We start from the raw sequence: 22,734 nt of genomic DNA, 5'->3' as shown, positions 1-22,734 counted from the left end.
GGCACTTCAACAAATAGCGCGTCAGCTGAAAAAATTAAAGTGACTGTTGAAGATCAAATTACGGAGGATCATGAAAAATATTATAGGATAATTCATTTTTTATTAGTCTTTTCAACAATTGCTACGCTAGTGAAGAGGTAAACCGATAAAATTCGCTTATGAACGTTTTATACCAGATTTTTTAGTGTTCAAAACTTTAAAGCGTTTTCCCCACATCTCACGTTTTCAAAGTCGGTGCCCCCAATTACTTCAAAACTGCTACACAAATGCTTTTGAAATTTTGAAAACTACTTCTTCATATAATTTGCGAGGTAGCGCTGCAGAGTTTTTTCAAATTTGTTAATTATTTTTATTTTAAAATGACAAATTAGCCGAAAATTTTCGCACAAAATCGCGTTTTTCCCTTCAAAGTGTTCCAGAACAGTGAAAAATTGAAATTTCGAAAAATCCTTCACAGCGTTACCTGGGGAAAACTGTTACCTAACAAATGAACTTTAACGTTTTGATGTCTGATGATCCAGCAGCAAGTTCTGAGGGGCACCGAAATTATAGTTTTTTCTGAGACACGTCCGAATAATTGCTGCCATTGCCGTATTTTTTAATATTTCGTCGTGAAAATTTTGTACAATATTCTTCAAATGTCATACTTTAATGAATTATTGGTTTTAAAAAAGAAATTTTAACTGTATCGTCAGAAAAAATTCACAAAGACATGCTCTTTTTTGTACGAATTAACCTTACCCCCCCCCCCTTAATAAACGTGACAATTCTTGTATGAACCACATACAATTTCCGTACAAACCACTGATCACTGTACATTGCAATATTCACATACATACACATGAAATGAAAACCAATATGATATTTAAATTTAACTTAAATAAAAAACTACCTACTACTTATTATGTGAAATAATATTTCATCCAGCATGAATGTCACATCTAGTTTCTATTTCAAAGTGAGCCTTTAATGCAAATGAAGCATTCTTAAAAAAGTTTTACTTTAGAACTACCTTATTTTAAAATATATTTATTTTCTATCATCATTGTTTATTGCTCAGTAGACTTTTCAATGATAAATTATTATTGTACATTATTGTCAACGAATAACTATCTCGTAACTTTTATTTGGTGGAGGATGAAAGAAGTTTCTGTCATTATAATAATGTCATTGTAATGGAAGAATGTTCATAGTCAGCGAGCAGATGAATTGCTTACAGCTGAGAAATCATATGGGTATAAATAACTGCATTCTTATTAAAATGTTATAGAAAAAACAAGCAATGTCACAAATGGATTTATTTAGCAAGGAGACGAGTGAAGAGACAAAATGAAAAGGATGATGAATCCCTTCTTCAGAAAATTGTATTTATATTCCTTTAGTTTAATCAGGAGAAATTACGTTCAAATAGTCAGTACACGACACAGTATATTATCCATAGTAAGATCGTTATACCGGACATTTTGGTGATCTGACGTATCCAGTACAACCTGAAATCAACGAAAATATATGTATTTATATTAATTCCTATTTTTTTTACACGAAGATACTTTTATATCCACCTTGATAACCGTTGTCGGGCTGTTGACTTAAAGTCTTGTTTCAAAATAAATTTCTTAATCCCCACCTGGTACATTGCAACATACTTCTCCAAATCCAAATCCCGTAAATCCAGTTTCACCATATCGCTGTCGTTCAACATTTTCACCTTCCTCGCCAAGTCGGAACAGTTATCCGTTTGGAAGGACCATTCGTGTATGGTGAAAAATGCAAACGATGCGGCAAGCTTATTGCCATTTCTGAGAAGTTTCATCACTCTGAAATAACATTTTATATTATTATTATAGATGAAAACAATGATTATTCCAGAAAGATTGTTCTCGTTATTCAAGGGTCGATAGAATACTCACATTGGTTTACTACCTCGGAGTCTTAAAAATATATCTATGACGAACGCAAGAAAAACACGCGGAATTACACTCAGAACGTTGTAAATATATCTATTAGCTATGACTGAACAACGTGGGTACCATAGCGTATCGTTCAGTGGGGTTTCTATGCTATATTTTACCATAGCGTCTATCATCGGACCAAACCTTGTAAATTGGAAAATTTACATTATTACAATTAATGGAATTACGCGCAAAGTAAAGTTTATTATTATCCGAGTATCTCAGGAAGTATTATGCAATTTCAATAAATATTATTTATATTACTATTTTTCTAAATTGAACTATTGGGAGCAAAAGTGGACTTTTGTGCTCTTCATTTGTTTGCGCTTTTATTGTCCACGTTATTTAAATAAACTGAAACTTTTGGAATACTCTAACAATCGAATTACATTAGTTCGTAAAAAATTCGCAATAAATATTACTTAAAAGGGTATGCGTTACTCGTGCAGTTGTATACTTTAACTTCGTGATCACGATGCAGCGTGACATGCCATGCAATACATATTATCGTGTCGACTACGAAATCGACAGGCACCACATCCAATCTTGTATCTCTCCTACCCCGTACCGCCGTTACACATCCTCTGCCGACTAGCAGAAAGGTACCTGGTAACATTAAATTGGTTTAGAAATTATTTGTGATTTTGTATTAGCAGAAATGTACCGTTAAATAGATTGGTAAGAATTCTCGGTATCGTGAGCAACAACAAATTTGAACAATAATAATGATGATCTAGTGGTAAGCCTCTCATTTAGCCTCTAACAAACTAACCAATTAATTCTACTTATGTGAAATATAAGGAGTACTGAACAATTATCACTGAAAAAGATTTATGTAAATACCTGTAACTGCAGAAATATTCTGTATCCAACCAGGACATGGTTCTTTCAAAGAGGCACCAATTACGCTTGGCCGTACTATCGCAACTGGCAGGTGTTTACTCTTGTTTACTACAATCTGCTCTGCTAAATTCTTACTGAATGTGTACGTGTTTGGATATGTTTTTAAAATCCCATTTTCTATTAGGTTAATGGACGTTTTGTCTAATTTGTCACAGATATCGATTACCTCTGAAGGACTCAAGCTCGTGCTGCAAAGTCAGTAATAAGTGCACATATTCTTCACGTTATATTTACAAATATAATATTCTTAAACCATGGAACAACGTTTGCGTATAACTTATTCTTACGTATAAACTTTTTCCCCAATCTCACGTAGATTCACATTACTATAAGCTGTACTGACGTGGACGAAGCTAATTGGATGCCTCAGTTCGTTCCAAAGTTCGATAACACGAGCAGTACCTTTCGTATTCACATTAATAGCCACTTGTAACGGTTCGTTGAATCTCACAGTGGCCGCGGCGTGAAACACTATGTTTACTTTCTCTAACAACAGATTTCTATCTTCTCGCGAAAGACCTAAGTCCGGCAGACTTGCGTCACCTTTCATGGGATAAACTCTGCTGAGAGTTGAGGGGTGTTTTCCTTTGATGTCATCGTAAATCTGAAGACGAAAAATTACCAGGAAAGAGAGTTAATCAATTTGGCTCCTGACTGCCTTAAACATTGAAAGGAACAAGAATATATTTACGAACGGGATCATCTATGATCTTCTTAAATCGTTGTTCTATCGTTTCGTTAGTTTTAGGACGAATTAATATAAAAATGACAGCGATGCGTGGACATATGCGGATCAGTTTTTCCAGGAGACCTTTCCCAACGAAACCGGTTGCTCCAGTCACAAGGATCCCACAACCGGCGTAGAATTCCTCGAGAGAACTCGTCTTATTCAGTCCTTTATTGATTCCATTTTCATTTGTTTCTTTATTGACTGTATCCATGTTTCAGGATCTTCACACTTGAAGTCCCTATATTTGCCATAGATTAACATTCCCAACAATTAGTAAGTGGAAAAATGTTTTAAATGATATAGAAAATTGGTTATAGTTGATACCTTTTTATGGATTACTTTTTAAAGAAGTCTACGGATAACCTTTGCAAAGAGAAACACAATTCAATAATTATGGTTTCGTTTTGCAGAATGAAACAATTAAATAACGATAATAATTGAATAATTTTGGTAGATTTTCACCAAAAAAAGAGGTATTAATTTGCATTATTATCTATTACTCCATGAAACAATACCTTTTTTAATCCTTCGAGTAATAGTTGAAACAATATTTATGTAGTTTCCTTTGCCTTTTTCATTTTTTATATTAGGTGTATGTATGTGAATATTGTAATATGCAGTGGTCAGTGATTTGTGTGGAAAATGTGTGTGGTTTATGCAGAACAGTATTCGATCATATTTAGTAGCACCTGAAGAATGCTTGTTGCGCATGTGATTTTTCTGTCACCATTCGTGAACGCGTGCGTATTTGAAATCTGTATAAACATATTTTATATGTGCTCCGCATTCATTATTTATTTATGTGCCGTTATAGATTTCTATGAGTAAACGGGTTTAATCTATAATTGATGATTTTTCTTAGAAAACGTCGCGCAGGATAGTTTGCATCTCCGAATGTCATAGTCTTCTTCTTTACGATTTGCACGAGGTAAGCTGTTGTCCATCTATCGTTCGTGTGAAAACAAAGCTCAATTATCTTATTCTCCATTTTCATCTTAGTTTAACTTCAAGAATGTGCTATATTTTATATTATCATGATTGTGCCTATTATATTGCATTACGTTCTACGTCTTCTAGTTTTGTAATTTGTTTTCTCCGTGATCTTTACAATACCAAGCCTTCTGTTTCAGAAATTGCTGTTTTATAGAAATTTGATACGTTAAATACTGTACACATATATATGTCGGAGATGAAAGGACACCGAGTCATTTCCTTTGGAACTTGGGAAAATCTCCTGACATTATAATCTAGATTCTAATCATAGCCGTAATTAAGCAATTTTCGTCATTCAATCCGATTGTATTTTTTTTTTTTTTTTGTTTGGTTGTTTACATTCCCAATTTGTTCGATTTGGACATTTGGTAGAATTTTTTGACTGTTTGATTATCATGTGCGTGGCTACCCCCAGTCAGGTACCATCTTCGTGTTTGTTAGGTTATATCCTTTGTGAGATCTGTTGGGTGTTTCCTGTTTAGTCTTCTTTCTATGCTTCATGTGTTGATCGTTTCCGCTGCCAGCCGGTTCGGGTGCGTTGCTATTCTTTCTCTGTACCTTCTTGCACGCTAATCTCCTCCTTGACCGTTGGTATTCCCAGGTCTTTCCGAATGTCCTCGTTTCTAACGTACCATGGGGCTTTTACTACTGTTCTAGGAATTTTAGCTTGCATTGTCTCTATTTTGCTTATATGGCTCATTGGTGCCTTTCCCTATAGTGGTATTCCGTATGTCCAGATTGGTTTTATGATCATTTTGTATATTTTTAATTTATTTTCTATACTTAGTTTGGATTTTCTACTTGTCAGCCAATGCATTTGTCTCCTTGCCGTCTGTATTTTGTCTGTTATTGATTTGATATACTGTTTCCATGTGAGTTGTGTATCTCTGTGGAGTCCTAGGTATTTGACTTGCCTTGTTCGTATTATGTGTGTGCCGTTTAGTACAATGTTTGGTGGTTTCTGTTTTCACAGTGTGAATGTAATGTGTTTGCATTTATCGGGGTTTGCTTTAATTTGTTTAACCTGTAGGCACTTTTCTATTTTTGTGATATGTTCTTGTAGTAATGTGACTGTTGTTACAGGATTAGTGTGCCTGCCTAGTACCGCTGAGTCGTCCGCGAATGTCAGTATTTTGCTATTGGTAGTTGTTGGTATGTTAGCCGTGTATAGTGTGTATAGTATTGGTCCTAAGACGCTTCCTTGCGGAACCCCTGCCTTGATGTCTTTGACTTCGGAGTATGCGTCCTTGATTTTTATTACGAAGGTTCTGCTGCTTAAGTAGGTTTTTATTAATTGGTATATTTGCTCCGGGAATTGTTTCCTGATTCTTTGTAGTAGGCTTTCGTGGTTTATTTTGTCAAATGCTTTCTCTATGCCCATAAAGAGGGCTGTACAGTATTGTTTGTTTTCTAATGCTAGTATTATTTCATTAGTGAGTCTGTGCATTTTCTCCATCGTGGAGTGTTTGTTTCTGAATCCAAATTGGTGATCTGGTATTAATTTTTCCTTCTCTATTATTGGTTTTAAGCGGGCGTAAATTATTTTTTCGAGTATTTTGGAAAACACAGGAAGTAGTGATATTGGTCTGTAAGATGCTGTTTGGTGTGGGTCTTTGCCTGGTTTAGGTAACATTATGATCTGTGCCAGTTTCCATAGTTTAGGAAAGTATTGAATTCTTAGTATTGCATTAAATATTATTGTGATTAGTCGTATCGCCTTTGGAGAAAGGTTGTTCAAGATTTTACCATTGATTAGGTCGATTCCTGGAGCTTTATTATTTTTGTTTTCTCGATTATGTTTCTAATTTCTTGTTCTGTTGCTTTAGGTATGGTGTAGTGTTTGTCAGTTGATGTACTAGTGGTTAGCGCATCCTCGTCCGTATGACTATTGTGGTTGCTGTTATTGATATTATGTGGTGTAAATGTGTTGCAAAGGTGGTTGGAAAATTCTTCAGCTTGCTCTTCGTTGCTTCTTGGCCATGTGTTATCTGCTCTTTTGATTGCTGGGGCCAGTTTTATTGTCTTCTTTACTTTTTTTGTGGCTTTGCACGGGGAGTAGTTGTAGTTCTCGTGTGCAGATAGTGATTCAATGAACTTTGTGAACTCGTTGTTGTGTTCTTCTATTTTGCTTTTTATTCCCTTTGCAAGTTTGTTTAGGTGTTTTTTGTTTTCTTTTCTTCTATGTTTTTGCCATTTTGCTTTCGCTTTTCTTTTTTCTCTAATTTTTTCGAGGATGTCTGGCGGAATTATTTCTGCTTGTCTATTGGTTGATTCAAGTATAGTGGTTGCCCATGCTGCTTCTTGAATAGTTCCTGTAAATGTTGTTACTGCTTGATTGATGTGTTCAGGTATTTTCAATGGGATGTTGCAGTTGATTTTGCTCTCAATTATTTCTTTAAATGTTTGCCATTTGGTGATTTTATTGCATTGTGTCTCTGAATCGCTGTAGAGTATTGGTTTGTTTCTGTATGTAATTGTTATGGGTGTATGATCGGAGGTAAGCTCGAGGCTGGGTGCTATGTTTAGTTTATTTGTGTTTAGTCCCTTTGTAACTGCAAAGTCTAGCAGTTGCTTAGGTCTGTCGGCCAGTATGTCGGTTTTGCTGTGGATAATATATTGAGGTTATTATTTCTAATGTATTTTTCCAAGGTTCTGCCTCGAGGTGTGGTGTTTCTTGATCCCCATAGTGTGTGCTTTGAGTTATAGTCTCCCGCTGCAATATACTTGTCACCTTAGTGTCGAATGTACTCTTCTCACATTTGCGTTGTAATTTTGTGTCGCGGCGGTACGCATACTGCTGACAACTGCAGTTGGTTGCTGTTAGTCTGTACGGTAACGGTGGTTGCTTGTATATTGTATATGTTCCTTACTGACCTGGCTGTGTAGGTGATGTTTAATGTCGTGTTTTATTACTACTGCGGTCCCTCCGTGTGCTTTTCCTGAGGGATGCTTGGAATCATATATGGTGTAGTACGGTATTTTTATGTAACTTTTTGTAGTAAAGTTTGTTTCTGATACGAGTAGTATGTCGATATTATTGTTGTACAGGAATGTTTCAGTTTCTAGGGCCCTTTGTTGTAGGTCGTTAGAGTTCCAGGCCGCAATTTTAAGCGTATCCGTTTTTATTTTTTGCTTAGCATGTTTGTAAGAAGTTGTAACATGACTGTGATTTGTTGCGTTTGCTATCTGAGAACTGCGTTTTGTTCGCTTATCATTTTTGTTAGCATTTCGGTGTTTTTGATGGATTGTTTGAGCAGTTCCTTGATCTCTGTAGTGTCGTTGCTGTTATTGTTCTGATTTTGGTTATCTAAGGGTGGCGATCGGTTGGCTACTTGTGCGTAACTTCGGCTACCAACGGTATTGGTGTTACTGTGGTTATCGTTCTTTACGTGCTGTAAATATGGTTTTGTTTCAGTTTTTATGCTATCCTGTTGCGCGTGAAAGTTATTGTGTGTCCTGTTTCTAAGCGGCGGAGACAGTTTACGTTGAAGTTGTTTTCTGACTATACAGTCTTTGTAGCTGGCTGGGTGGTTTCCACTGCAATTGTAACATTTTACTTCATTTATTTTTCCTATGTATGGACAGTTTATTGTTAGGTGCTTTTCTGCGCATTTGACACACGCCTGGCTTCTGCTGCAGTAATTTTTTGTGTGTCCATATTGCTGACACTGTATGCATTGCGGTATGTCTTTTCTATGTCTAGGTGGCTCTACTGTTACTATTGTGTTTAGAACTTTTCTAATCTCAAACATTCCTTTTTCATTATTTTTAGGTTCGAGTCCTATTAGAAATAGCGGTAATAGTTGCTTAGTATCATATCTGGTTATGTTGTTTATTGCTCTTACCTGGTGTCCGCTTTCAGCTAGTTCCTCGCATATGTTGTTTGTATTTGTTTTCGGGTGTAATCTTCTGATTACTGCTTTGTAACTTTTATCAGTTTTGAATTGGTAAGTGTGATACCCGGCGTTTTTTTTTTTGTTTTGGTGCTTTTGTCACAATTCTAAAAGTTTCTGGGGTGTTAGTTTGTACTTTTACTTGGTCTAGTTTTAATTGTTTTATACTGTAATTTTCTTTTTCTGCCGTGTTGTTCAGTAGTTTAATGAGGGGGTCTATTATTTGGGCTTCTATGTTAATTCGTGGTTTGGCGATGTGGGTTATTGGCTTTTCGGCTAGGTCTATTTCTTTCTCTTCTGGCAGTGCGCTGAAGGAGTTTCGGAGAGTAATTTCTTGTAGCCATTGTTGCTTTTCTGCTTCTATAGCTTTCCTAACGTTTGTGTTTGTTGTTATTTTACTTTTTTTGTTGTAAATTGCCACCTTCCAGCTTTCATCCTGGTGGGTTAGTTCGTTGTTGATTTTATTCTCGTCATTATTATTGTTGCGTCGTGCAACACTCTACCTGGACCTGGCCATACACCGCGGGCCAGACAGACCCCAGATGTCCGCTCATCCTTACGGCGTACCCTCAATAGCCTTAAGTACCCGTCATAAATCCCAATAATTTGCTTGCTCAGGCCCTTCAGACCGAACAAATATCTTTTTCTAAAACGCTTTCTGAGGACTATTGTCTACCACGGCTGGACAAGGGAAAGTTGGGTTTTTCCACGTACGATGCTTCCTAATAGCAACTTTCTATCGAGGGCAGCTAAGATCCTTCCTAATCCATCAACCTTCGTTTGACCAATTAATACAAATCCGAGGGTCCCGTGCGCTAGACACACCCATCCTCAGCTTTCCTCCGCTACAGCATCGTCACCGAACATCACTGATTCTTCAACCTTCAAACATACAACATCCTTCGACCGGGTTTACACTCGAAGATCAGTCAATCACTTATCTTATACACACGCACCAGCGTAACTATCTTCTTCACAAAGTTGTTGGAATAAACTTGTTACATCAGTGTCATATTCAATTAACCACCTCTATTATACTAATCGAAATAGGGGATCGATCATTTCGTGGCGTCGATTATCTAATCGTGACGGGAATTTACGACTCCCGTTGGCGTGCTTCCTCGCGATCGCGTCTCTCCGCGAGTGGTCGAAACAATTATAGTATCGTGAATATAATAATTAGTTTATTAATAATAAATGTATTAAACAGAAAACAATGGTTATTTAATATAAACTAATCGTAACAACGTATTATAATTAATTAACAACTCTCGTCAACAGAGATTCAACTCTCTCTCAACAACGCCACTCTCTGGCTTCTCAACTCATACTGCCGTTAATTCGTGTATGTCCCTCAGCTACCTTTTGTCTTTTGTGTTAACCTCATACCTTTTGTTTAAGCTCCATCAAGCACATGCTCAGCAACCGCTTGTTTATAATTAGCGCGATGACCCACCCCCCAGGCCTCTCGTCCACGATACTACATTATTTTGTAATGTTCCCATTTCTATTTTATTTATAGCTGAGCACTCCTGTTCTTGGTTTAGTGATTGACTTGGGTTTGTTATCTTTGTAGCTTTGTTTATGAAATATGTTTCGCGTTTGCTTGTTAATTTTATTGGCGGTATTTGTTGTTTCATTTTGGATTTTCCAGCATTTGGCGATGGGCGTTATCGTTCGTCACTTTCTTTTCCCCACTTGCCGCACTTCACTGAAGCACTGTTTCACACTTCCGTTTAGCTCGGTTGCTCGGGCGGAACTGTTATTGGTAATGTGAACCCTACATATTTATATAGTATACAAGTGAAAAGAGTTATATATTGAGTAATAACTAATAACAATATGTGAAATTTGACATGTGTAAAATTGAACATAAAGTCTTTTTAACACTTGAATGTAATGAAAGGATGTTTATATTATAATTCGAAGAGATATTTTGTCGCATCTAAATAATTAACAAGTGGATTTTTAAGAAAGTGATAAATAAAATAAGGGAAATATATTTTATCGCAATATAGAATATTTTACCTGTACTTAATATAACTTAATATAATTGCGCAATACACAATCTCTTCACTACCATTTCATAGTTTCTTTTATATACAGTGACGAGCAAATGTGTAAACACACTGATTTTATGTAAAAGGCGATACTACGACTAATTTTTCAAGTAATCGGTAAAGAGCAGGTAACAGTGACTACAAGCTGCTTCTGATTAACGAAATGTGATAGTTCATTTTCATTAACATTAATAATGTACAGAATATTTTATAATAATTGCGTTTTGAATCAATGTTTATAGTTTTGCACGTTTCGTCAGAAACGTTTATGATAGCGTGTAAATGTCTGGGAAACGAAACTGTCAATAAGCACTGGTTATCCACTGTCTCGCAGTCAACGGTTCCACACCATTGTTACATTACTTTTCAGTTTGATATGCTTAATCCAAGATGAAGCCACTTAGTGAAGATAAAGGAACAGTATTATTTGTTTGTGTGATAAAGGTTTGTCGTTGCGGAAAATTGCAGAGAAATATGGTGTCAGTCATACGATAGTTGCAAGAATAAGAAAAAAACAGTTGACCGTAAACCTCCGAACGGGACGGACCTCTCAGCCTAAAAAGGGACAGCAGGCTTAGGCCCTAAAAGTGTGCGCGTCAAAGTAAAGAACCACCCTCTAAAGGAAAAAGAAAAAGTGACAAAAAAGTGAAAAATACTGCAGTGACATCATCGTGATATAAATTTAAAAAAAAATAAGACAAAATAAAAGTATATAAAAAAATAGAAGCTGCCGAGAATGATGCAAAAAGCAAGGCAACGAAACCCGCCTTAGAACTAACAAGAAAACCCACCAAACGAAAAATAAATCCGCAAAAAGCGGCCAAGGAAATCAACAGCTTAAGACTGTCCGCGAGAAGGACGCGGAAACTCAACCCCCAACCAAACCTAGATGCCAGAAACAAAGGATTAGAAGAAATCCTAAAAAAACACAAAACAAGAGCCCCCCCGCGCGCCCAGGACGAAAGTACCAAAGAAGACAGAAACATGCGACCCGTAAAAGCTGCCTCGCCCCCAGCGATCACAACACATAACCGATTCAGCTTGCTAGAATCAGAACCACACCTACAGTCACAGCCGGGACGAGCAAACTACCCAACGCCAAACACAACGCTAGAGAAAATTAAACAAAAAAACCAAATACTACGTGGCAAAATGGGAAAACACAGTCCCACCCCAGACGGACACCCCACCAGATACGCTGCAGAGGAGCGTACGAAGGCCCCATCCACTACAAGGGAATACAAACCGCCGCCTATCAACATAACGTTACAAGACCCTAAGGACGCAGTAACGCTCATAGAGAAAGTAGCCAAGATCAATCAGTTGTATATCAAAAGGATACACTCAGGTAAGCATGCTCTCTACCTCCGAAATCTATCCGATTTCCACACAGCGAAAGAAACGCTTCGGGCAGCCAACACAACCTTCTACACGTATACACCCAAAGCAGAGAAACACCACACATACTTGCTAAAAGGCTTAGACAATAGCTACATCGAAATGGAAATACTCACGGACCTACAAGCCTTGCAAATAGACGACGTAAAATTCACAAAAGTCACACGATTCACGACAAAAAGATCAAGGGAGAACAATATATTGCTCCCAATTTGCATAATACAAGTATCCCCCGACAGCAACATAAGCAAACTGCTAAGAATAAACCATTTTAACTACTACAAAATAAAATGGGAAAAAATAATAAAAAAAAATAATGATATAACTCAATGCCACAAATGCCAGTGACTAGGACACACAGCACAAAACTGTAACCTAAACTACCGCTGTGTAAAATGCACCGAGCCTCACGGCCCAGGCGAGTGCAAAATCAAAAAAGAAGAAGCAGTAACCAAGGAGAAAATATTCTGCGTTAACTGCAAAAACTACGGACACCCCGCATCTTACAAGGAGTGTCCAAAACTCGTGGAGCTGCGCAAAAAGCTAGCTGAAAAAAAAAGAAAAAAGACAAGGAAACATAGATAAAACGAATTGCCCAAATAAGCCGTAAATACGTCCCAGAACTAAAGTTCCTGACGTAGTGAAACAACAAACAAAACTAAACCAAATAATCGAAAACACAACAAAAATAACAAACTTAAATCCGCGATCAAGCCAAAGCGCAACTAAAACCGATAACACCCCCCAACAAAGCATTATAAACGTTATCGAAGAATTAAGAAAAAAGCATACTACAAGCGTTAAAAGATCAACAAACGCAATTAAATGAAATAAAAGAAACACTATCGACACACGAAGAAAGGATCAGCGCCATCTTCATCACTTTTAACAGTGCAGAAGATAAATAGCCAAAATCCACTAAACCAACAGTTACAGCAAAAAACACACAAATTAAAATTAAAACACCTGAAAATAATAGTAATAAATGCCAACTCTCTAATGTCAAACCAAAAAAGATACAGTATGCTAACCCTAATAAATAAAGAAACCCCCGATATCGTACTCGTCTCAGAAACAAAACTAAATAAAAAACACAAAGTACACTTCAAAAACTACTCCATGATAAGACACGACAGACCGAACGCCAGCCAAGGAGGAGGAACAGCAATCCTCATAAAAAACCCCATAAAACACAAAACAATTCTAAATGACAAAATAACAAGTTTCAAAATCCTAGAAACAACGATCATAAAAATAAAAATAAGCAATAAGGAAAACTTGTTTATTACTGCAGCCTACGCAACCCTCGGAAACCAGAAAGAATTTAGCGACGAATTCAATAAACTCTTCGAACTCTTACAGCTCAATAAAACAGAAAACTATTATATAATAGCAGGCGACCTGAACGCAAAACATACGAGCTGGAAAAACGAAATAAACAACACGAGAGGCAACTTCATTAGAAACTGGCTAGACAATAAAAACATTCACTACAAAACAACTTTATACAGCTCCGAGCTACCCTCTTACCCAAAATGACGCTCATACCTGGACATGTGCCTAGCAGACGCACGACTAAAATTTCAAAACCTACGGCCAAATAACACCCTCAAAACCTTAGCCTATGATAGTGACCATAACGCCCTAACATTTCACGTAAGCAAGAACACATCTGACCTCCTAACACTCGAAACACAGACCCAAATACCCAGGTATAACTACAAAAAGACAGACTGGAAAAAGTTCCAAAACATACTGGAACAAAACTGTGACCTAAAGATCTGCAACAACGTCAACCTAACAAACAGGCAAATCGACGCATTCATAGACGAAATAGAAAAACATACACAAATCGCTCTCCAAAAATCTGTGCCAAACATAAAACAAAAAAACTCATGCGAGCCCTATATCAACAACAAAATAAAAGAGCTACATCGAGGCAAAAGCTACATAATCTCCAAGATAAACAACATAAAACTTAACTATTCTTACGACAAAAGAGAAGAATTAGAATTCCTAAAGTACCTACTATACAAAATAAAAGCGCAAATGAAACAAGAATTCGCGAACTCTATAAACCATTACTGGACGAATAAAATAAAAAACATCTCCAAAAACGACTCAGCCAACATGTTCCCACAAATAAATCAAATCTTCAGACCAAAAGGACAAAGCCCCATCCCACCTCTCAAATTGCCCCCAGAAAAAACCTCCCTCATCCAAGAAGCAAGTATAACGATACACAACACCACCAGAGACAACGAGAGTAACTTCATAATAACTAAAACCACAGAAAAACTAGACATTATCGGCACCCACTTTTTCAAAATACACACACAAAATGAACACATGGGCCGAGATCGACTAAACAGAATTATCATCGCCGAAACAAACAAACTCAAAAATGAAATGGAACAAGACAAAACGCTAAACAAAACAGTCTGCACATTCTCAAACGAAAACACCGCAGACAACTCCAAACAACCAGATCCAGAAACAAACTACTTCACAAATTACAACCAACTAAACACAATCTTCTCCAAACTTAACAACAAAAAATCCTCCGGCTTCGACGGCATCCCAAACATTTTACTCAAGCGCCTACTGAACAAAATAAAATGGTACTACACAGTACTCTTCAACAATGCACTAAACAACACATATTTCCCCAGAAAGTGGAAAAAAGCCAAACTGAGAGCTATTACAAAAAAAGATAAAGACGGCTCATTGCCCGTAAACCTATGACCCATAAGTCTCCTCCCCAACATAAGCAAAGTATTTGAAATAATCATAAACAACCCCCTAACCCCCTTCTGCAAAAAAATGACATAATCCCAGAAAATCAATTAGGCTTCAGGCACAAACACTCCACAATCCACGCAATAAACAAACTTACGTCGGACATGTGCTGGGCTCTAAACGCAAAACAACGAGTAGCCGCCTGCTTAATAGACCTCGAAAAAGCTATTGACACAGTCTGGATCCCAAGTCTCATATACAAATTGATCAAGATAAACCTTCCTAAACGCCTAATTCAAATAGTCTGGGACATGATCACATGCAGCACATTCGTAATGACCGAAGGTACAAACACATCAAGCAAAGAATTCTCCATAACAAACGGTCTGCAACAAGGTACAGTAAATTCCCCGCTACTTTTCAGTATTTTCAACAGTGACTTACTAAACCTCTTTAATCTCAATACATCCACCCACAAACGCTCCATAGCCTTCGCAGATGACCTAATCATCTACGTAACAGGCCGTAAAACTAAGACAATAAAAACTGAACTGCAAGAATTTTTCGAAAAAATAAACGACTATTACCGCGCATGGAAACTACAAATCAACACAAGCAAATGCGAAACCATACTGTTCATACCCAAGTTAAGTGAAATCGGCCCAACAGAAAGAGAACACTGCAGAAAATTCCAAGTAAGAGAAAAAGCAAATAAACGGGCACTCATACCACACAAAAACTGCGTAAAATACCTGGGAATAATCATAGACGACAAATTATACTACAAACAGCACACCGAAACCCAACTTGCTAAGGCCAATAAAGCATTCTGGAGAATAAAAAGACTATTCTATTCCAAACATCTCGACAGCAAAGTAAAAATACTATGCTACCAAGCACTAATCAGACCAATCATTACCTACGGCTGCCCAATCTGGTACAACATATCAGCCTCCCAGATGGAAAAAATCCGCATATTCGAAAGAAAATGCATCAGGGCTTGCCTGAGGACATACAGATCCGAACACAGCGGATTCAAAAAATATGTAAAAAACAAAACAATATACGACCTAGCCAACATTCACCGCATCGACTGTCACATCCCAAAGATAATAAGAAACCACTTCGCACAAGCGGCAAAAACAGAAGAAAACAGCTTAATTTTCAGTTGCCTATTTCTTAACAACGCATATTACAAAAACACTCTGACAACAGGCCACATCCCCCCAGAAGATTTCCTATACCTAGACGAAAAAAAACTACCTCCAGGACCAAAACAACATCCCAATAATATATCACATAAAAAGAAAAATAGGGATCAAAACCATACTTTACATAGAAAACATAAATGGACAGACCGCAGACACCAGATGGAGATACAACATGGCCCTCCCCCGGAAAGACACCAAAGACAAACAGAAAAAACAAAAAAAATACTGGTGGATACAGAACCCATAACAAAATAAGAGACAACATTAAACCGACAGAACTCAATTCTGACACCGCATAACACAGGTGTACAATGTAAATAATGTAAATATTTGTAAATATTTGTAAATATTTGTAAATAATCCTATTTGACATCACCCCAGCTCCAACCCTCTCATCCCGCCACTCCCCAAAGTTACACCTGTTTTGCGACCAAGGTTTCAAGACAGAAAACAAAAAATAAAAAAAGAAGCTCCGCTTCCCAGAGGCTTAAACCCAAAAACCTCATCATACAACAAAAAATGTAAAGCGCCGACACATAATACAGCATGGCTACGTCGTAGCGCCGCGTATCGGTACCTTTGCCTAACATACCATTACAAAAATTCATGTTTATTGTGACTAATGTACTTAAGATCTGCATTTTCTGGACCCAATAAACTCCTTTGTAAAAAAGAATAAGAAAAAAGTATGTTAGTGCACCAAATTCTTTAGAAAACGGTAGACCGCGACTTATTTCGGGTAGACAAGCACGTGAAATTGCACACTGTATTCGATCGAATAGTTACAAAACACCAAACATTGCTGCTCAGGAAATCGAAATAAGTGCTAGCGATTGGACCATTCGTCGCTCTTTAAAGAGAATTGGTCTACGAGCGATGGAAAAAGAAAGTAAACCAGCTCTTTCAAGCAGAAATATTAAATTACGAAAACAATTTGTTGACACCTACAAAGAATGGACGACGGAAGATTGGAAAAGAGTTATATGGATTGACGAAACAAAAATTAACAGATTCGAATCTGACAGAAGTTCCTAGTATTGAACTTCATCCGAGAATAATGATCAACCAGGTGGTAAAAAACAAACTATGAAGTTTGGAGGTGGCTCAATTATGTGTTGGGGTTGCTTCACTCACAGAGATGTTGGTCCCTTAGTTCGAATCGAAGGTATAATGCGAGAAGAGCATTATTTGACCACTCTACAAAGTAATTTACCTTCTGTCGTTAATTCTATTGGATATAATGAACGTGAAGTAGTATTTCAACAAAACGTGGCTGGAAAATCAACATTTTTCTGTGATGAAGTGGCCAGGACAAAGTCCGGATATGAAGCCGATCGTAAATTTGTGTTCCATTTTGAAAAGAAGACTGGCAAAATATAACAATGCACCTTCAGGTGTTCATGAATTATGGGAAAGAACACAACAAGTATGGTACAATATTGAACCACAAATAATTAAAAATTTAATTGACAGTATGCTTCGTACATTAAAAGCATTGAAAAAAAGTAAAGGAAAGTGGACGAAATACTAGGTTGAAATCATAATTCGACGAGTATAATTAAAGTGCAAAACTGTAAACATGGTTTGAGATGTCCATGTTTGTAAAATGTTCTGTACATTATTAATGTTAATGAAAATGAACTATTACATTTCGTTAATCAGACGCAGCTTGTAGTTACTGTTACCTAATCTTTACCGATCACTTGAAAAATTAGTGGTATTATCGCCTTTTACGTAAAATCAGCTGTCACTGTATGTTACGACTGTTCGCGGAGAGACACGTTCGCGAGGAAAACGCGTCAGCGAGAGGCGTAAATTCTCGCTACGATTCGGTTAATCGACGCCGCGAATTAGTCGTTCCCCTGTTTCGGTTAAGATAACAGAGGTGGTTGAATGAATATGACACAGTATAGTAAGTTATATTTCACCGTTTATTCCAACAACTTATAACGAAGGCAGTTACGCTGGTGCGTGTGTACGAGATGAGTGAGAGACTGATCTACGGGTGTGCATACCCGGTCGAAGGATGTTGACCGTTCGAAGGATGTAAAATCAGTGATGTTCGGAGACGATGCTGTGGCGGAGGAAAGCTAAGGATGGGTGTGTCTAGCGCATGGGACCATCGGATTGGTTGGTGACGATTTTAGTTAAGAGAGTGAGGGAAATAGGCTTCCTTGTTAATTGGTTAAACGAAGGGTCTTAACCGCCCTCGAGAGAAAGTGATTAGTGGGAGGAAAGTTGCATCCTACGTGAGAAAAGCTAACTTTCCCTTGTCAAGCCGTGGTAGACAATGGTCTTTAGAAATGCTTCGGAAACAGGCGTTTGTTTGGTTTGAAGGACCTCGACTAGGAAATTCCTGAGATTTATGGAAGGTACTTGAGGCTATTGAGGGTACGCAGTGAGTATCCGAAGACATCTGGTTGCCATCTTGCCCGCGGCGTGTGGCCTGGGCTAGGTAGAGTGTTATGCGTCGTAACACTGTATATAAAAGAAACTATGAAATGGTAGTGGAGAGATTAAGTATTGCGCAAATATATTGTTAAGTTCAAGTAAAATATTACATATGTATATATCAGTTCATTTGCGTTGCCTTCAATTTATTTTACTACAAACAATGGATTCTTACCATTTATAATATAATATGACAAGTATCTCGTATGTTTAATGTATTCACCGCGGAGCGTATTTTCACCTTTCATAAACACGAAAGCTCGAAGACAGTCCAAAAAATAATATGCAGATGAAATATCTGGGTCTCGTTATCGACAGCCAGCGGACGCTCGAGCCACACTACGACTCCCTGATTCCGAATGTGTCGGTGGCTGCTAATGTCTTGTGCGGCCGGTTACCGAACATCGGCGGGACGGGAGACGCGGTGCGCCGACTATACGAGGGCGTCGTCCGGTCCCGAGTGATGTACGGGGCCCCGGTATGGACGAACGACCTGATGGCGAGTCGCCTCAGTATCCTGCTCCTGCGGAGGCTGCACAGGGAAACCGCCATCAGAATCATTAGGGGATACCGGACGGTGTACCGCGCGTCGGCGACCGCTCTAGCCGCGTCCCCCCGTGGGAGCTCCGGGCGCTAGCAATCGAAGGGAGATACACCCACCGGAGAATATGGCATCCGGGAGAAGATCTGACCGAGCAGGCAGCTTCAAACTACATAGCAACCGCTGAGGAGGACACGTGGGACCGGTGGCGATCCCAGCTGGTCAACGAGGGAGGCGAACATCGGGGCGCGGAGGCGGTCCTCCCAAGCTGGGAGGCATGGAAAAGCCGCCACGGCCTCTCGCTCACATTCAGAATGACCCAGGTGCTCACCGGACATGGCGTGTTCGGCAAGTTCCTGAAGAGAGTCGGACGAGAGACGAAAGACATCTGCCACCACTGTGGAGAGGGCAGGGACACAGCGCAGCACACCCTGGAGCTCTCTCCGGCGTGGGAGCTGCCTCGCTACAATCTGCGGCACGCCGTAGGAGGAACATTGACCCGCCCCCCCCCCCCAACGATTGTGGAGGCGACGTTGAGAGGGTCACAGGAATACGAGGCCTCTTCTACGAGCGAGTTATGCTCGCAAAGGGGCGAGCGGAAAGGGAGAGAAAGAAAAACTCTCACCCTTGTAGGTTAAGACGATGGAGAGGGATGACAGTCAGACGACCTAGAGACGATCCACCGCCGTCCCAACGGACCACGACTGGAAGAAGCGACAGCGTTGGGGGCAATGACACCCCCTAACGCCAATTCAATAGTCGGGAGGTGCTAGGACTGGCTCGAACAAGAGGACGCGAGAAGGGGGTGCAACTGAAGTTAATTCATAAGAGGTTCCTGGTGCACCCCTGTCACACGCGTAGGATGGTCATCGTGGAGTTTTAGTCGGTAGGAATCCGACAGTACTATGCTGTTACGCGATTACTGCAGCAGCGGAGTGTCCATTAGGATTTCTCCACGTACAAAAAAAAAGTCCTAACAATAATATGAAAAACCCTTCTTAAACTCAACTTTTGCCAGAAAATAGCCGTAGGTTCGTGCGACTATCACACGAAGGCGAACGTTTCGATCACCTCTAATGAGTCGTTGTAAATTACCGAATAACCACAATAATGAACCATTTTTACTGTGTAAAATGTAAAATGCAAAATAAATAGTTTAAAATTCAAAAACTTTATTTAAGCTATTGCAGTAAATTACCTGATAATATTTTTGATATATATGACATTGGTAATGATGATTACAATTAATAGAAGACCAAATGAATACAGAATAACACGGAATCACCTGTTACCTGTTGTTACTTCCACTGCGTATTCTTTACCACAGATCGTACAATAATGCGTTTTCACTACAGTAGATCCCGATAAGTCTGTCACTGGTCACTGTACTGTAACGATATTCGATGTGTCGCTCCTCTAGATACTCATGCTTTTATAATAATAACACCACCCTACTACTGAAACTGTATAACGTCATACATGAATGATACGATTAGCATTTGTATGTCCAGAACCAAGCAAAAAATAGATTTAAACATTTGAATTTTAATGACATTCTTAGTGCATATAACATTTTATTTGTTAAGATGAAGGCGAAAATATTTGAATTGTAAATTCCATTTCATATTACGAACTACCTATTCTGCTGAGATTAAATAACACACTATCCGTGTGAAACGTATTCATCTAATGCTGTAACAAAAATTAAAATTGTGGTACAACTTCGTTTAGTAAGAAATTCTTAGGAAGTGGAAAATGTATTCATATTCTTACAAGTCTCCGAAATAATATTAAAAAAAAAATTCGATACATTTTCCTGTTGTGAAAATATTACTAAGTACCTAGCTTATTATAAAAATATATGTATAATACATATTCGTGCAGTTAGCACTTCCTAGGTTAAAACGTGTATGCACACTTTACCGAGCAGGCAGCCCCAAACGACCTAGGAACCGCCGAGGAGGACACGTGGGACCTGTGGCGATCCCAGCTGATCAACGAGGGAGGCGAACATCGAGACGCGGAGGCGGTCCTCCCAAATTGGGAGACATGGAGAAGCCGCCGCGGCCTCCCGCTCACATTCAGGATGACCCAGCTGCTCACTGGTCACGGCGAGTACCTGAGAAAAATCGGACGGGAGACGACGGACATTTGTCAACACTGCGGAAAGGGCAGGGACACAGCGCAGCACACGCTGGAACTCTGTCCGGCGTGGGTGCTGTCCCGCTACACTCTGCCTCACGCCATAGAAGAAAGATTGACCCCCTCAGCGATTGTAGAAACAATGTTGAGAGGGTCACAGGAACACGAGGCTGTCCGCCTCTTCTGCGAGCCAGTTATGCTCGCGAAGGAGCGAGCAGAAAGGGAGAGAAAGAAAAACTCTCACCCTTGTAGAATAAAACTATGGAGGAGGATGGCAGTCAGGCGACCTAGAGCCGCTCCATCGCCGTCCCAGCGGACCACGACTAGAAGGATCGATAGCGCTAGGAGCACTGCCCCCCCCCCCCAACGCCGAATTCAATAGTCGGTAGGTGCTGGCACTGGCTCGAACAAGTGGACGCGAGAAGGGGGTGCAACTGAAGTTAATTCATAAGAGGTTCCTGGTGCACCCCTGTCACACGCGTAGGATGGTCATCGTGGAGTTTTAGTCGGTAGGAATCCGACAGTACTCTGCTGTTACGCGATTACTGCAGCAGCGGAGTGTCAATGAGGATTTCTCCACGTACAAAAAAAAGTCCTAACAATAATATGAAAAACCCTTCTTAAACTCAACTTTTGCCAGAAAATAGCCGTAGGTTCGTGCGACTATCACACGAAGGCGAACGTTTCGATCACCGCTAATGAGTCGCTGTAAATTACCGAATAACCACAATAATAAACCATTTTTACTGTGTAAAATGTAAAATGCAAAATATATAGTTTAAAATTCAAAAACTTTATTTTAGCTATTGCAATAAATTACCTGATAATATTTTTGATATATATGACATTGGTAATGATGATTACAATTAATAGAAGACCAAATGAATACAGAATAACACGGAATCACCTGTTACCTGTTGTTACTTCCACTGCGTATTCTTTACCACAGATCGTACAATAATGCGTTTTCACTACAGTAGATCCCGATAAGTCTGTCACTGGTCACTGTACTGTAACGATATTCGATGTGTCGCTCCTCTAGATACTCATGCTTTTATAATAATAACACCACCCTACTACTGAAACTGTATAACGTCATACATGAATGATACGATTAGCATTTGTATGTCCAGAACCAAGCAAAAAATAGATTTAAACATTTGAATTTTAATGACATTCTTAGTGCATATAACATTTTATTTGTTAAGATGAAGGCGAAAATATTTGAATTGTAAATTCCATTTCATATTACGAACTACCTATTCTGCTGAGATTAAATAACGCACTATCCGTGTGAAACGTATTCATCTAATGCTGTAATAAAAATTAAAATTATGGTACAACTTCGTTTAGTAAGAAATTCTTAGGAAATGGAAAATGTATTCATATTCTTACAAGTCTCCGAAATAATATTCAAAAAAAAATTCGATACATTTTCCTGTTGTGAAAATATTACTAAGTACCTAGCTTATTATAAAAATATATGTATAATACATATTCGTGCAGTTAGCACTTCCTAGGTTAAAACGTGTATGCACACTTTACCGAGCAGGCAGCCCCAAACGACCTAGGAACCGCCGTGGAGGACACGTGGGACCTGTGGCGATCCCAGCTGATCAACGAAGGAGGCGAACATCGAGACGCGGAGGCGGTCCTCCCAAATTGGGAGACATGGAGAAGCCGCCGCGGCCTCCCGCTCACATTCAGGATGACCCAACTGC

General features: G+C 38.8%; 1 protein-coding gene across 1 annotated transcript; it reads right to left on the bottom strand.

Moving 5' to 3' along the window:
- Positions 1-1,283: 1,283 nt before the first annotated feature.
- Positions 1,284-20,261, bottom strand: LOC117215236 (fatty acyl-CoA reductase 1-like). Its single transcript, XM_033461631.1, has 8 exons — positions 20,164-20,261; positions 3,551-3,823; positions 3,143-3,459; positions 2,796-3,043; positions 2,375-2,558; positions 1,911-2,096; positions 1,563-1,817; positions 1,284-1,490 (listed from the first exon to the last, which is right to left on the bottom strand). Exons 2-8 carry the CDS (start codon positions 3,794-3,796, stop codon positions 1,412-1,414), a joined length of 1,515 nt encoding a protein of 504 aa, XP_033317522.1. The 5' UTR covers positions 3,797-3,823; positions 20,164-20,261; the 3' UTR covers positions 1,284-1,411.
- Positions 20,262-22,734: the final 2,473 nt, after the last annotated feature.

This window comes from Bombus bifarius, unplaced genomic scaffold (genome assembly GCF_011952205.1).
Source record: "Bombus bifarius isolate JDL3187 unplaced genomic scaffold, Bbif_JDL3187 scf7180000009471, whole genome shotgun sequence".
In the NCBI taxonomy this organism is placed as follows: domain Eukaryota; kingdom Metazoa; phylum Arthropoda; class Insecta; order Hymenoptera; family Apidae; genus Bombus; species Bombus bifarius.
This window is presented reverse-complemented; position numbering and strand designations above follow the sequence as displayed.